The following is a 14,210-nucleotide window of genomic DNA, read 5'->3' as shown; positions in this document are numbered from 1 at the left end:
TTGGGGCGTTAAGAGAGACAGGAAACAATGTGAGTCTCCCAATAAAATCCCAGGAGCTGGTGCTGCTGGCCATTTCTCAAGCGGTGCACCCACAAACAAAGGTACTGAGGGTTGGTTAGTGGATATTTCTGGTCACACAGTCCATCAGTGGCAGAGATGCTGTGCCCCTCTGCACTGGGCTACAAAGCCTCCTGTTGTAAGAAAAGGGGTTATACCACAGACAGCCGGATAGAGTGACTATCTTGGAGAATCACTGGTTCCTGTGGCACAGCTCAGAGGGTCTCTTCCTCTTGTTCAGACATGAGACATACACATGCTGGATAAGCAAGGCCAAGCACATTCTTAATAGAAAGGAGTGTGACCCAAGCCCAGCTCCAATTGCCTGCTCCTAGCTCTCTATTGGGCTCAAACAACCCCCTTGCCCACCCACAGATCTGGAAGGGACCTCCTGGTTTCCAGAGCCCAGGCCCCTGCTATCAAAAGTGACCCCGGCATATCACCCACTGCATAAATCTTTCCATCTCCATGTTCAAATGAGCTGGGTTGTTTGCCCCCCACTGCTGCTGTTGGGAGGCTGTTCCAGAACCTCCCTCCTCTAATGGTCAGAAACCTCCTTCTCCTTCCCAGACTCACTTTGCTCTAGGCCAGTTTGTTCTTGTGCCAACATTGTCCTTTACTTCTTCTCCCTCCTTGGTGTTTCCACCCCCACCCCTACGATGTCTTTATAGAGCAATCTGATCCCTGCTCAGCCTGGATTTTGTTAGACTAAACCAGCCAAGCTCTTTCAGTCTCCATATAAGACAGCCTCTTCATTTCCCTCACCATCCTAGGAGCCCTTCTCCACACTGTTCCAGTCTGAATTAATCTTTCTGGAATAGGAGTGGCCAGAATTTTACATACTTTGCCACAGGAGGTCTCAACAGTGCCTTGTATAAGGATATTAATACCTTCCAGTCTCACCTGACACATTCTAGGATCTCATTTGCCTTGTTCACAGCCACATCACATCGGTGGCTCACAGTCATCCTGGGAATGACTAATAGATCCAGGTCTTTCTCCTCCTCTGTTATTTCCAACTTACCACTGGCTGAATAAACAGGGGCCTAGTGAGTAGATGCAGGGAAGATTGAGAGCTGACTTGATGACAGTGTACACGCACTTTCACAGGGACAAAATACCAGCTACTAACGGGCTCTTTAATCTTGCAGGCAGATGTATAACTTGAATGAATGGCAGGAAAACTGAAGCAAGACAAAAAAAAATTGGAAATGAGGCACACATTTTTAACAGCAAGGGTGCTTAACCAGTGGAACAAACTCCCAAGGGAGGTGACGGATTCTCCTAATACCTCCAAACCAAGACTGGATGCCTTCCTGAAAGATACCCTTTAGATGAACAAAAGTTATGTGTTAGTCAAACTCAAGTCATTGGGCTCAATACGGGGGTAACTGGGTGAAATTATATACCTGTGCTATACAGGAGGTCCAACTAGATCAATGGTTCTCAAACATATTTGATCATGCACCCCGCCCCTTTGTGTCAGTACGAGTTTACGCCTCTGCCACACAAATACATATACTGATATATGAGGGGCAGTGCTTCAAAAAAATCACTTTGGCTTTTTTGTTTTTCACTTGATTTTTGTTGTTGTTGCATGAATGAGCCAACGGTCCATTGGAATAAGAGCAAAAGCAAAACTGTGGTCCCTGCTTACAATAAAATGTCTTTGCACAGGGCCGGCTCCAGGCACCTGCCGACCAAGCAGGTGCTTGGGGCGGCACCTGGAGGGGGGCGGCAGTCCAGCCGCCCGGGGAGAGCGGGGCCGCGGCCGGGCTCGCTGCCCTTCTCCCAGCGCTCCGGCCGGTCGGGGAGAGCGGGGCCCCAGCCAGGCTCGCCGCCCTCCCCCCGGCGATCCGGCCGCTGGGGAAAGCGGAGCCGCGGCTGGCTCGTCGCCCTTCTCCCGGCGCTCCGGCCAGTCGGGGAGAGCGGGGCCCCGGCCGGGCTCGCCGCCCTCCCTTGCCGCGCTCCCCGCCGGGGGCGGCGGGAGGCTTTTTTGCCTTGGGTGGCAAAAAAGCCAGAGCCGGCCCTGCTTTGCAAATGGATTCTTGTGCAGATGTCAATGACTTTGTATAATTCTATTCAAGCTTAACAGGAATCCATCAAAGTGCATAGTGCTACCTAGAGTGAAATGAACAGCGCTGTCTGAGAACCTGATCTGTCTGGAGGAATCAGCTTTGCTAGTTATTCATAGCAGTGGGTAAAATTTGTACTGAAAGGTTTTTTTCCTAAAGTTTCTCTCACAAACACACACCCAAATACAATCTGCACCACCAGGGTGGCCCACCTCCCAGTTTGGACATCTGGACTACATGATCTAATGGCTCCTCCGGGCCTTAAATTCTGTGACTCTATGAGTCATTGTCTTTAATGGATCATCATCTTGGATGCAACTTGAACAATTGCTACTCTGAATGCTCATATGCACTCAACGAGGATATATAGCTCTTGCAAATGAAATGTAAAAAAATAATTAGGAAGGCCAAAAAAGAAAGTGAAGAACAGCTAGACCAAGACTCAAAAAGTAATAGCAAATATTTTAAGTACATCAGAAGCAGGAAGCCTGCATTGGTGCAGTCTTGCCACAATCCCTGCTCATTTTCCCCAGAGGCCCCACCCTCTGTCCCAACTCTTCCCACTAGGCCCTTCCCCCTACTCCTCCACTTCCCCTGAGCCTCTGCCCCCCAGCCAGGTCACCAGCCGGGCCGTGGTAAGAGGTACCACAGGAGCCCAGGCTCCTGTGAGGAGCCCCAGACTCTCCACCATCCCTGGTGTGCCCAGACTAGGAAGGCATCCAGTCTGTGAAAGAAACTTATTGAAACATCTCTGAGGGTGAGATTGTATCTGTATTCAGTTTTATTACTATATTAGGCATAGGCTTGAGGGGTTTATTTTATTTTACTTGGTAATTCACTTTGTTCTGTCTGCTACTACTTGGAACCACTTAAATCCTACTTTCTATATTTAATAACATCACTTTTTACTTATTAATTTACCCAGAGTATGTATTAATGCTTGGGGGTGGGAATATCTGTGCATATCTCTCTATCAGTGTTATTCAGGGCAAACAATTTATGAGTTTACCCTGTATACGCTTTATACAAGGTAAAACGGATTTATTTGGGGTTTGGACCCCATTGGGAGTTGGGCATCTGAGTGTTAAAGACAGGAACACCTCTTAAGCTGCTTTAAGTTAAGTCTGTAGCTTTGGGGCACGTGGTCCAGACCTCGGTCTGTGTTGGAGCAGACTGGCGTGTCTGGCTCAACAAGACAGGGTGCTGGAGTCCCAAGCTGGCAGGGAAAGCAGGGGCAGAAGTAGTCTTGGCACATCAGTTCGCAGCCCCAAGGGGGTTTCTGTGATCCAACCCATCACAGAACACCCTGATTATCCTCGCACGAAGGTGTTTGCTTTTCATGCTGTACACAATTGGGTTCATCAGGGGTGGGACGAGCATGTAGATATAGCCCAGGAGAATCTTAAGCAAGGGAGAAGAGTCCTCCCCCAATCTGTGTATCACAGACAGGCCGGTCATTGGCGTGTAGAAGAGCAGGACGGCGCAGAGGTGGGAGACGCAGGTGTTCAGGGCCCTGAGGCACTCCACGTGGGACGTGATGCTCAGCACTGTTTTGAGGATCATCACATAAGAGAGAAAGATGAGCACCGAGTCCAGCCCCACCGTCAAGAGTGAAAGAGACAAGCCATAGATGCTGTTTACTCTGATATCCGAACAAGCCAGCTTCATGACGTCCTGGTTTATGCAGTAGCAATGGGAGAGGACATTGGATCGACAGAATCGGAAACGTTGAAGGAGAAAAGGGAGTGGGAGTATTGCAGCCACTCCTCTTAGCGCAAATATCAGTCCCATTTTGCTTATTCTTGGCAGGGTTAAGATGGAAGCATATCTCAGCGGGTCACAGATCGCGATGAAGCGGTCAAAGGCCATCAACAAGAGCACAGAGGATTCAGTGCATTTGAGCAAGTGGATGAAGAAGAGCTGGGCAAGACAGGCATCGAGGCTGATCTCTCTAGAGTTAAGCAAGAATATACCCAGGGTCGTCGGCATGGTGGATATCGATAAGGCAAGGTCTGTGATGGCCAACATGGAAAGGAAAATGTACATGGGCTCATGAAGGCTTGGATTTGTTTTTATAATGAATAGAATGACTGAATTTCCTACTATGGATATAACATACATTAAGCAGAAGGGGATAGAGATCCAGAGGTGGATGTCTTCCTGCCCAGGTATCCCAGTGAGAAGGAACACTGCAGAGTTGAAGTTGGTGTCATTGACAGCTGACATAATGTACTGGGCAGATCCGGGGACTTTTGAACTTTCCTTCCTGAAAGGAGAAAGAACAGGAGACTGGATGACATTTAACGAGACATCTTTCTGCTCTCCGTGCAAGTCTAGAGACTCCCAGGAGCTCAAGGAAGATCAGCAAAAACCTAGTCTTGGATTTACACAACAAATAGGAAAATAGGCATTGCCAGACTGGATCAGACCCATAGTCTATCTAGCCTAGTATCCAGTGACCGGTTCCAGATGCTTCAGAGGAAGTGGAAGATGCCCTGCAATAGGAAGCTTTGAAATAACCTGCACCCACTAATTAGACAAATTGTGTGGTGCAAAACAGGAAGATTTAGAATTCATGAAAGAGTTTTTGTAACAATCCTCACCATTCTCATTGGATTTTCTGGCTATCTATATAAACATCCAGTCCCACTTTGAATGCTGCTAAACTCTTGGCCCCATTGATATCTTGTGGCTGGGAGTTCCGCAGTCTGCTTGAGCACTGTGTGATTTTACAATTGTGACTTTCCCACAGACACCCTTTCTGGCCCTCCACTTCTGAGTGTGGCCCATTGTGTCATGAGATGCGTGTAAACACATGGCAAGTGTATGGGGAAAATTGTAATTGTATTTATCTGTCCTGCACTGAAGCTATTTATAAACATGTTTCATTGCCTCATTGTATATCTTTTTTTATTTTCTCCACTCCTGAGAGTCCAAATTAAGTCACTGCCTCTTTGCAGTACATGAGATACATTCTTAAGCACAAGTTCTGAATTCAGTAACATTGACTTGAACGGCATCACTCCAGATTTACATGTATAAATTCAATCAGAACAGGGCTTTGTTAACTGTCCCTTACCAAATGCTCCCGGTGATACGCTCTGACTCCGAAAAATCCATCCAAGGGGAGCTGAACTGCTTTGCCTGGCCTATGTAGACTGAATCCAGAGAATTCAATCATCCTACAGCCTTCTCTTCATCCTCACAGGACCTGTATCCTTTCCCCATGCAATGATCTGTATATATTTGGCAAGTTACAAGCTAACACAGATAGTTACTTCAGTTGCGAGGATGTGGGGTTAGCATCAAATATGGGTGAATAGTGAAAACACTAATATCCAGTTGAGTGTTCAAGTTACTTCAGCCATGCTCGTGTAAGCGGTGATGGGCGTAAATTACATACAACTACTATTTCACTCCCCTTTCCTGCACCTCAGCTCCACTCTTCTGAAACACAGACCAGCGGTTCTATTCTCTCATGACTTTTTGGAAAGTCTTGCACAGGTATTGCAGAGGGATTGTGTTCTTGACCCTGAATGTAAGTATTAGAAACAGCTACCGGTCAGTTACCACATGACGAAATCATACAACTGTTCACTGAACAAATGGTTAATAGCACAAACCCATTGCAAACAGTATGTGGAGCACTTCTGAAATACTTTCTAAAGCAAAAGCCATTAAGCAATAATGTTACCACTGCTCCTTCCTGTAGACATTCCAACAACTCTGCTGCTGGCTTTCGATATACATGCATGTCATGAAAGTTTGGTTTCTAATATTTGTATTACAATGAAAAGTTTTGGCATAACATCTACCCATCTGTACTTTCATACACATATGTCAACCCATTCTTTCCCCTCTGATCTTCTCTCAGAATTGATTTCTCAGGTTACAGTGGGACTTAAAATGTAACATCTCTCTTCTGGATTTCTTCACAACCTGAAAAGTTTGCAGCGTCTCAGCCCCCATTCAGTCGCTTGTCAGTAAGCAAAAGCCTAGTAGCTGCTCTGTCCCTGGCTTAATAGCTGACTGGTTCTCCGCAGGTTATTTTCTTTCAGTCTGTAGGCTGTATCAGGAGTAGTAACAGGCATTGGGATCAGTATATATATCTCACTCTCTAGTACATAGTAACTCCAGCACCTGTTATTCAGGCATGAGGAGGGTTTTCAGGAAGTGGATTTCATAGATTCATAGATTCTAGGACTGGAAGGGACCTCGAGAGGTCATCGAGTCCAGTCCCCTGCCCTCATGGCAGGACCAAATACTGTCTAGACCGTCCCAGATAGACATTTATCTAACCTACTCTTAAGTATCTCCAGAGATGGAGATTCCACAAGCTCCCTAGGCAGTTTATTCCAGTGTTTAACCACCCTGACAGTTAGGAACTTTTTCCTAATGTCCAACCTAAACCTCCCTTGCTGCAGTTTAAGCCCATTGCTTCTTGTTCTATCCTTAGAGGCTAAGGTGAACACGTTTTCTCCTTCCTCCTTATGACACCCTTTTAGATACCTGAAAACTGCTATCATGTCCCCTCTCAGTCTTCTCTTTTCCAAACTAAACAAACCCAATTCTTTCTGCCTTCCTTCATAGGTCATGTTCTCAAGACCTTTAATCATTCTTGTTGCTCTTCTCTGGACCCTTTCCAATTTCTCCACATCTTTCTTGAAATGCGTTGCCCAGAACTGGACACAATACTCCAGCTGAGGCCTAACCAGAGCAGAGTAGAGCGGAAGAATGACTTCTCGTGTCTTGCTCACAACACACCTGTTAATACATCCCAGAATCATGTTTGCTTTTTTTGCAACAGCATCACACTGTTGACTCATATATGAAATATTCATTCCCTGAGCTCTCACTCACTGGTACATAGTAACCCCTGCACCTGTTATTCAGCCATGATGAGGGCTTGCAGGAAGTGGATTTCAAAGTCAAATGCATGAGTATTCATGGAAATGGAACCTCATTTCACACATGAAAGTAGTCTATTGCTCTCTCTCTCTCTCTCTCTCTCTCTCTTACTCTCTCGGACTGCCTATGTTCTGTATTCATAAAATGTGGATCATGGGAATGGCACTGGGGCAGACATGGAGCTGAGCTGCAATAATGAATGTGTGCGTTAAACACAGTGCTTGGGATGTTTGCTGTATAACTATATTGGGTTAAGTATTGGTGTTTATGCTATACCTATATTGGGAGAAACCAGTATGGCTCATCTTAGTTTAATAGCAGGCTGCTGGAAAACAAGCAGGAAGGGAAGCAACAGTTCAAGAAAAGCCATCGCTCAGTAACCACCCCAGGGAGGTTGAGAGACAACACTGGAGCTACAAGCTGGAAAGATCCTATTTCCGGGCTCCAGCCACGTTACACAGCTTGTTTTGCCAGCTTTGGGAGCCTGCCCAGATGTGGGGCAGCTGTTGCTGAGAGGCTGTTCAGACTGACAGGCACAGACACTGCTGGGGAAATATGAAGCCTCTCTGACTGCCTGTGCCCCTGTCAGAGTGGGAGAGCTTGGGGTCACAGACACATACTGACTGTTGCTGGAAAAACTTCTTATACCCCCATTTTATGCTTTATTCCTACTGTTCAGATTATTTTGAATTTTGGTTCATGGCAGGCTGGTCACTTGTCTCACCACTGCTCACAGCCTCTCAAAGGGAAGAACCACAGGTGCCGAACCCACTCTGACCTGCTGGATAAGCACAGTTGGACCACAGTGTGCTGTAGCGCAGGGCCCAGTCTGAGGGTGGGAAAATGGCGGGATTCCGCCCCATGAGAGGGCAGGGTACAAGGCCTGACATCTGGAACTCGGAGACCAGAGAGGGGGCAGAGATGCCGGTAGCCCGGTAACTCTGAGGGGTCTCTACAGGAAAGAAATTCTGGAGCCCTCAGCCAGTCAGGAAACAGAAATATGCCCTATCAGACCTGTTACCACAGAGCAACACAGCTCTGAATTCCTGCGTTCACAATCAAGGCGGAGAATAAAGCCTTTGAAATGTATTTGCTGATTAAATTTCCAGAAGCAAATAAATCTGAGGTGATTTGGGAAGTAGTCACTGATATTCCATGGGGTCTCCTATCGCTCAGCCTCTGGCAGGATCGGGCCCAGAGCACACGGCACTTGTAGAAATGGGAGCCCTTGAGAAATCCTGACTTGGGGCATAGGGGTTTTAACACTCCGACCTTGCTTTGAAGCTCAGATTTCTGTGTAGCCTGAATAACCCAGCATGGACCCTGGGCAGATGTAGGGAAGTGTTTCCCATGCTACCTAGTGCTGCCTGCCCTCCAACCAGGGCCGGCTCTAGTTTTTTTGCCGCCCCAAGCAAAAAAAATTTTGGCTGCCCCCCACCCCAGCTCTGGGCTCTCACCCCCACCCCCACCAGTGCCCTCCCACACTCACACCTCCTGTAGCCCCAGCCCTGGGCTCTCTCTCCCCCCCGCACTTCCTGCCACCCCAGCTCTGGGCTCCCCCCCACCAGTGCTGACTCCGCCTGCTCCTCCCTCACCTCCAGCCAGTCCGGCGCTGGCAGGGTCGGGGTAAGCAGCGAGGCTCATGGGCCGCGCCTTAGCCCAGGGTCCCTCCAGCCAGGGCTCCCACTTCCAGGACTGGCCAGGATCCGGGAGGGCAGAGCCTGGGGACCATCCCGGTAGGGGCCTGATGAGCCAGGACAAGGTAGCCCCAGAGGGAGCGGAGCCCCAGAGAGCGGGACACGGGCCCCGCACGGCAGCGCCCCGCCCTCTATGGCCCCGTTCCTGCTGCTGCTGCTTCTGGCCACCCTGCCGCAGTCCCTGGGCGGCTCTGGCCGCTTCGCCCAGCCCTGGCTGCGGCGCTGGGGGGCGGCCGTCCTGCGGCACCTGCAAGTGGCTCCATGTGCCCTGTGGGGCAGCTCCCAGCCCAAGTGTCCCCCGCTCGGAGCCTGCCCAGCCCAGCCATAAGGTGCGGGCGCTGCTCCCCCATGGCTCGAACCGCAGCGGCCCCAGGGCGCCCCCCGCACACGACGCGCTGCTGCCGCCAGGGCTGGCTCTAGCCTTTTGCCACCCGAAGCAAAAAAAAAAAGATGGCCGGAATGCCACCCCTGAAAATGTGCTGCCCCAAGCACGTGCTTGGTTTGTTGGTGCCTAGAGCCATCCCTGCCTCCAACCCCATCACTGAGTCACTCAGAAAGCCCAGCTGAGTCCTCTGCTGCTGCACAGAAACTTTGCAAATGAAACAGCTTGCACCTTTTCCCCTTCACATTGCATTTTAAAGTGAAACCTGCCAACGTACCCAATTCCTGCTAGAAGGGGAGCCACTGACACCACACGTCTTCACCGTAAAGGACAAGGAGCCATCGGATAGCTTGCACAGGCAGCAGGCAGTATCTGTTCAAACAGGGAGGCAGGTGTCTTTATGAAGCATGCCTGCACATTCCCTTGGGGGCCACTTGGCCATCAGGGAACCTCATCTGCTTGGCTTTGTGTGCGCCAGCTTTAACCCTGTGACAGCCAATGCAAACTTCAGAAGGCCAATTAACAGGGGATGTGTGTTGATTCTACCCAAGTGGACCGCAGCACAAGCACTGCCGCAGGCTCTGTTCCTGGAATCCGGGCTTGTCATCACTGTTCGTGTGGTTCTGATTAGTCACATGGCTACCTCGAGGGCGGCCGAGTGCTAACGGTCATGATGTCACAGCTTTGATCTTGCTGAAATAAAATAAAATAGAATAATAGAATAATAACTATAGTAATAAAAAAAAAATAATATAGGACCATATTTTTCTCGGCAGCCTCTTTTCTGCATTAAATTAAATAAACAGAGATATTCTATCTCCTAGAACTGGAAGGGACCTTGAAAGGTCATCGAGTCCAGCCCCTGCCTTCACTAGCAGGACCAAGCACTGATTTTGCCCTAGATCCCTAAGTGGCCCCCTCAAGGGCTGAACTCACAACCTTGGGTTTAACAGGCCAATCCTCAAACTACTGAGCTATCCACTCTGGGTAACAAAAGGGAAGGGAGATTCCACAGGGCTCCATACAAGGAAATTTCTCTTAGATCATTCCAGAAGGGGGGTTCCCTTCTCCCCGAGGAATGGAAAGGGGGACCCAGGGATCCCCAAAGTTATGCACAGATCTCTGAGATCCACTGGTAGCTAGTCCCACCCACCATCTCTGGGCCTCAACAACTGCTGTAGAATCCTCTCCAGCTCCCTGCTAGCACAGTTTCATCAGAGATGTGCTACCCGGGTTTGTCACAGTAGACACTGCCCGCAGGATCTGGTGAAGGGATGTTTTACAAGGTGGATGGGGATGTACTGAGATGGGAAGGCTGGATAGAGGATCTGATGTGCACAATACCTTAGCCATAGACTGGGCAGGAGGTTTCTACCTTTCCATATACACAGTGAATCCATAAACTCAGTCAGTGCAACCTTAATTTATGTTCCAAAGAAGAGGAAGATGAAAAGCCTCCAATTTCTCTTGGGGATCCAAAATGTCAGCTCTGTAAACAAATGCTCTTGCCTATCTATCCCTCATTGGGATGGATTGCACCCTCAGCAAGCTTGCGGATGATACCAAGCTGGGGGAGAGGTAGATACACTGAAGAGTAGGGATAGACTCCAGAGTGACCTAGACAAATTGGAGGATTGGGCCAAAAGAAATCTGATGAGGTTCAACAAGGAGAAATGCAGAGTCCTGCACTTAGGACGGAAGAATCCCATGCACCGCTACAGGGTGGGGACCCACTGGGTAAGCGACAGTTCTGCAGAAAAGGACTAGGACTTATTTTGGGGCAGATCTCTGGCCTGTGCTATACAGGCAGGGGGTCAGACTAGGTGATCACAGTGGTGTCTTCTGATCTTGGGATCTGCCCAGTGGTGTTAGTAGTACTGCCCTGCCGCACGGGGTGTTCTACTGATAACTTACAGAGATTTCAGCTCTGTGTGCCTCATAAGGGTGATTTGGGGCACAGGATGGAGAACCTGAACTCCTCCTAACACCCCTTGGTGATGAGGCCTGTCATTAGCACAGCCCCCTTTGACGAGGGAGTTCTGGGCCCCTCCTGCAGCTCGGCAGTAAGAGGGGGAATCAGGACGTGCTTTCAGAGAGAACATAAATAATAAAAAGTGATCTCTCTCCTGCCATCCATCTCCACCCTCAGACAAACAGAGGCTAGGGACACCATTCCTTACCTATCCTGGCTAATTGCCATTAATGGACTTAACCTCCATGAATTTATCTAGTTCTCTTTTAAACCCTGTTATAGTCCTAGCCTTCACAACCTCCTCAGGCAAGGAGTTCCACAGGTTGACTGTACGTTGTGTGAAGAAGAACTTCTTTTTATTTGTTTTAAACTTGCTGCCTATTAATTTCATTTGGTGGCCTGTAGTTCTTATATTATGGGAACAAATAAATAACTTTTCCTTATTCACTTTCTCCACACCACTCATGATTTTATATACCTCTATTATATCCCCACTTAGTATCCTCTTTTCCAAGCCTCTTTAATCTCTCCTCATATGGGACCCATTCCAAACCCCTAATCATTTTAGTTGCCCTTCTCTGAACCTTTTCTAATGCCAGTATATCTTTTTTGAGATGAGGAGACCACATCTGTACACAGTATTCAAGATGTGGGCGTACCGTGGATTTATATAAGGGCAATAAGATATTCTCCGTCTTATTCTCTATCCCTTTTTGAATGATTCCTAACTCTAACATCCTGTTTGCTTTTTTGACTGCTGCTGCACACTGCGTGGACGTCTTCAGAGAACTATCCGCGATGACTCCAAGATCTCTTTCCTGCTTAGTTGCAGCTGAATTAGCCCCCATCATATTGTATGTATAGTTGGGGTTATTTTTTCCAATGTGCATTACTTTACATTTATCCACATTACATTTCATTTGCCATTTGGTTCCCCAATCACTTAGTTTTGTGAGATCTTTTTGAAGTTCTTCACAGTCTGCTTTGGTCTTAACTATCTTGAACAGTTTAGTATCATCTGCAAACTTTGCCACCTCACTGTTTACCCCTTTCTCCAGATCATTTATGAATAGGATTGGTCCTAGGACTGACCCTTGGGGAACACCACTAGTTACTCCTCTCCATTCTGAAAATTTACCTTTTATTCCTACCCTTTGTTCCCTGTCTTTTAACCAGTTCTCAATCCACGAAAGGATCTTCCCTCTTATCCCATAACAACTTAATTCATGTAAGAGCCTTTGGTGAGGGACCTTGACAAAGGCTTTCTGGAAATCTAAGTAAACTATGTCCACTGGATCCCCCTTCTCTACATGTTTGTTGACCTCTTCAAAGAACTCTAATAAATTGGTAAGACATGATTTTCCTTTACAGAAACCATGTTGACTTTTCCGCAACAAGTTATGTTCTTCTATGTGTCTGACAATTTCATTCTTTACTATTGTTTCAACTAATTTGCCCGGTACTGACGTTAGACTTACCAGTCTGTAATTGCCGGGATCACCTCTAGAGCCCTTTATAAATATTGGTGTTACATTAGCTATCTTCCAATCGTTGGGTAGAGAAGCTGATTAAAGGACAGATTGAAGAGTCTGGAGAGAGTTGCCTGGCAGAACAGAGCCCTGCTGGGCTGCCCCTCAGTCTGCCCTTCAGTTTGATCCTGACCCCCACACCCACTCCATGAGCAGTGAGAGCCGCTCTAGTGCTGGAGATAGACCTGACACCCTGCATTGAAATTTCCAACATCACCAAGTTTGGGGGTACCTAGACTGGGGGAGGAGTTGTGTGAGTCCAAAAGAGAGTTAGCAGCAGGCATGTGGAGCTTGGCTTGGGTCACTCCCATGTCTATTAAGAATGTGCATGGCCTTGCTTACCTGGTGTGTGCATATCTCATGCCTGACTAGGGGAGGAGACCCTCTGAGCTGTGCCTCAGGAACCCAGCAGCTCTGTGAGCCCATCACTGCTATGTCCGGCTGTCTGTGGTGTAACTCTGTTCCTTACAGAACGCGGCTCTGCAGCCAAGTGTCTCTGCAACAGATGGACTGTGTGACCATTAACTAACCCTCAGTGCCTGCGTTTGTGGGTGCTCCACTTGAGATCCTGCCAGCTGCACCAGTTCCTGGGATTTCATCAGGAGTCTTGCACTATTTCCCGTCTTTCTTAACCCCCCAATATCTGGAATTGAGACACTGCTTGGGAATCTCAATTTTCAGTTTTGACAGGCATGGCTGTATTCTCTGCTGTCCCAGCAGAGCTCCTCCGTGCGCTGCAGAGAACGGGGATGTCAAGGGGCCAGTTAAAGTGGTTTAATTCTCTATCTGCCTCAGTGGAGTTTAGAGCAGCCTGGGCGCTGGGCTGACCTCCACCCGTTGGTAACGGCTTCCAGGAGCACAGATCACTCCGGCCAAGTCTGAATTCCGTGCAGTGCCGCTCTGCGCATACCTGAAGCTCATGGGTGGCGCGAGCCTCTTCTCGATGGGTAGGGGAATGAGAAGGTCCTTAGCTCCCCTTGCTACGAGGCCCTGCCACCCGCCCAGGGCAGCTGGAGCGTCCGGGGTTCCCCATCGTGGCCCTTTCTCCCTGGGCGGCTCTTACCATGGATTGGCTCTGGCTTCCGGCCTGTCTAGTGGACGGCATTTGGGGGGAAGATGAGGGGGAAGAGTGTGCTTACAGAGGGGATGGGGCTCCTGCCTGTATTCTGCTTTTCCCTTTAGAATGGGGGTCCATCCTACACTGAATGGTTGGGCTGGGATAGGAGCTAGCCGGGCCTCTGTTGGGGAGCTGATGCCTGTTTCCACCCCTTTGCATTGCTGGGGCAGCACCAACGGAGGGGACAGGGTGGGAATATGGGCCAGAGTCTCTTGCCAGGACTCCTGTGTGTCAGACCCTCACTCACAGACACAGCTGTGCTCCACATCCGGGGCATTACGGCTAGATGGGGGTGCACTCCGTAGGTGTGCTGAATGCAGAGCCATCAACCGACGTGGAGGGGGTTGGCTGCCTGAATGTCCTCTCCTGGGGTTCCTCTGTTAATCATGTCTCTGACGTGACTCAGTCACTAGCACCTGCCTGAGGATGTAGGGGAAGGATGCGTGACTGTGCCTCATGAAAAGCCCTGAACA

At 48.8% G+C, this 14,210-nt stretch overlaps 1 protein-coding gene across 1 annotated transcript; it reads right to left on the bottom strand.

The window, feature by feature from the left end:
* Nucleotides 1-3,386: 3,386 nt before the first annotated feature.
* Nucleotides 3,387-4,358, bottom strand: LOC135873476 (olfactory receptor 51G2-like). The gene has a single exon (XM_065397996.1). It carries the CDS (start codon nucleotides 4,356-4,358, stop codon nucleotides 3,387-3,389), a length of 972 nt encoding a protein of 323 aa, XP_065254068.1.
* Nucleotides 4,359-14,210: the final 9,852 nt, after the last annotated feature.

The sequence above is a fragment of the Emys orbicularis genome, chromosome 1 (genome assembly GCF_028017835.1).
Source record: "Emys orbicularis isolate rEmyOrb1 chromosome 1, rEmyOrb1.hap1, whole genome shotgun sequence".
NCBI classification, from domain to species: domain Eukaryota; kingdom Metazoa; phylum Chordata; order Testudines; family Emydidae; genus Emys; species Emys orbicularis.
Note: the sequence above shows the minus strand (reverse complement) of the source record. Positions and strands in the feature narration are given on the sequence as shown.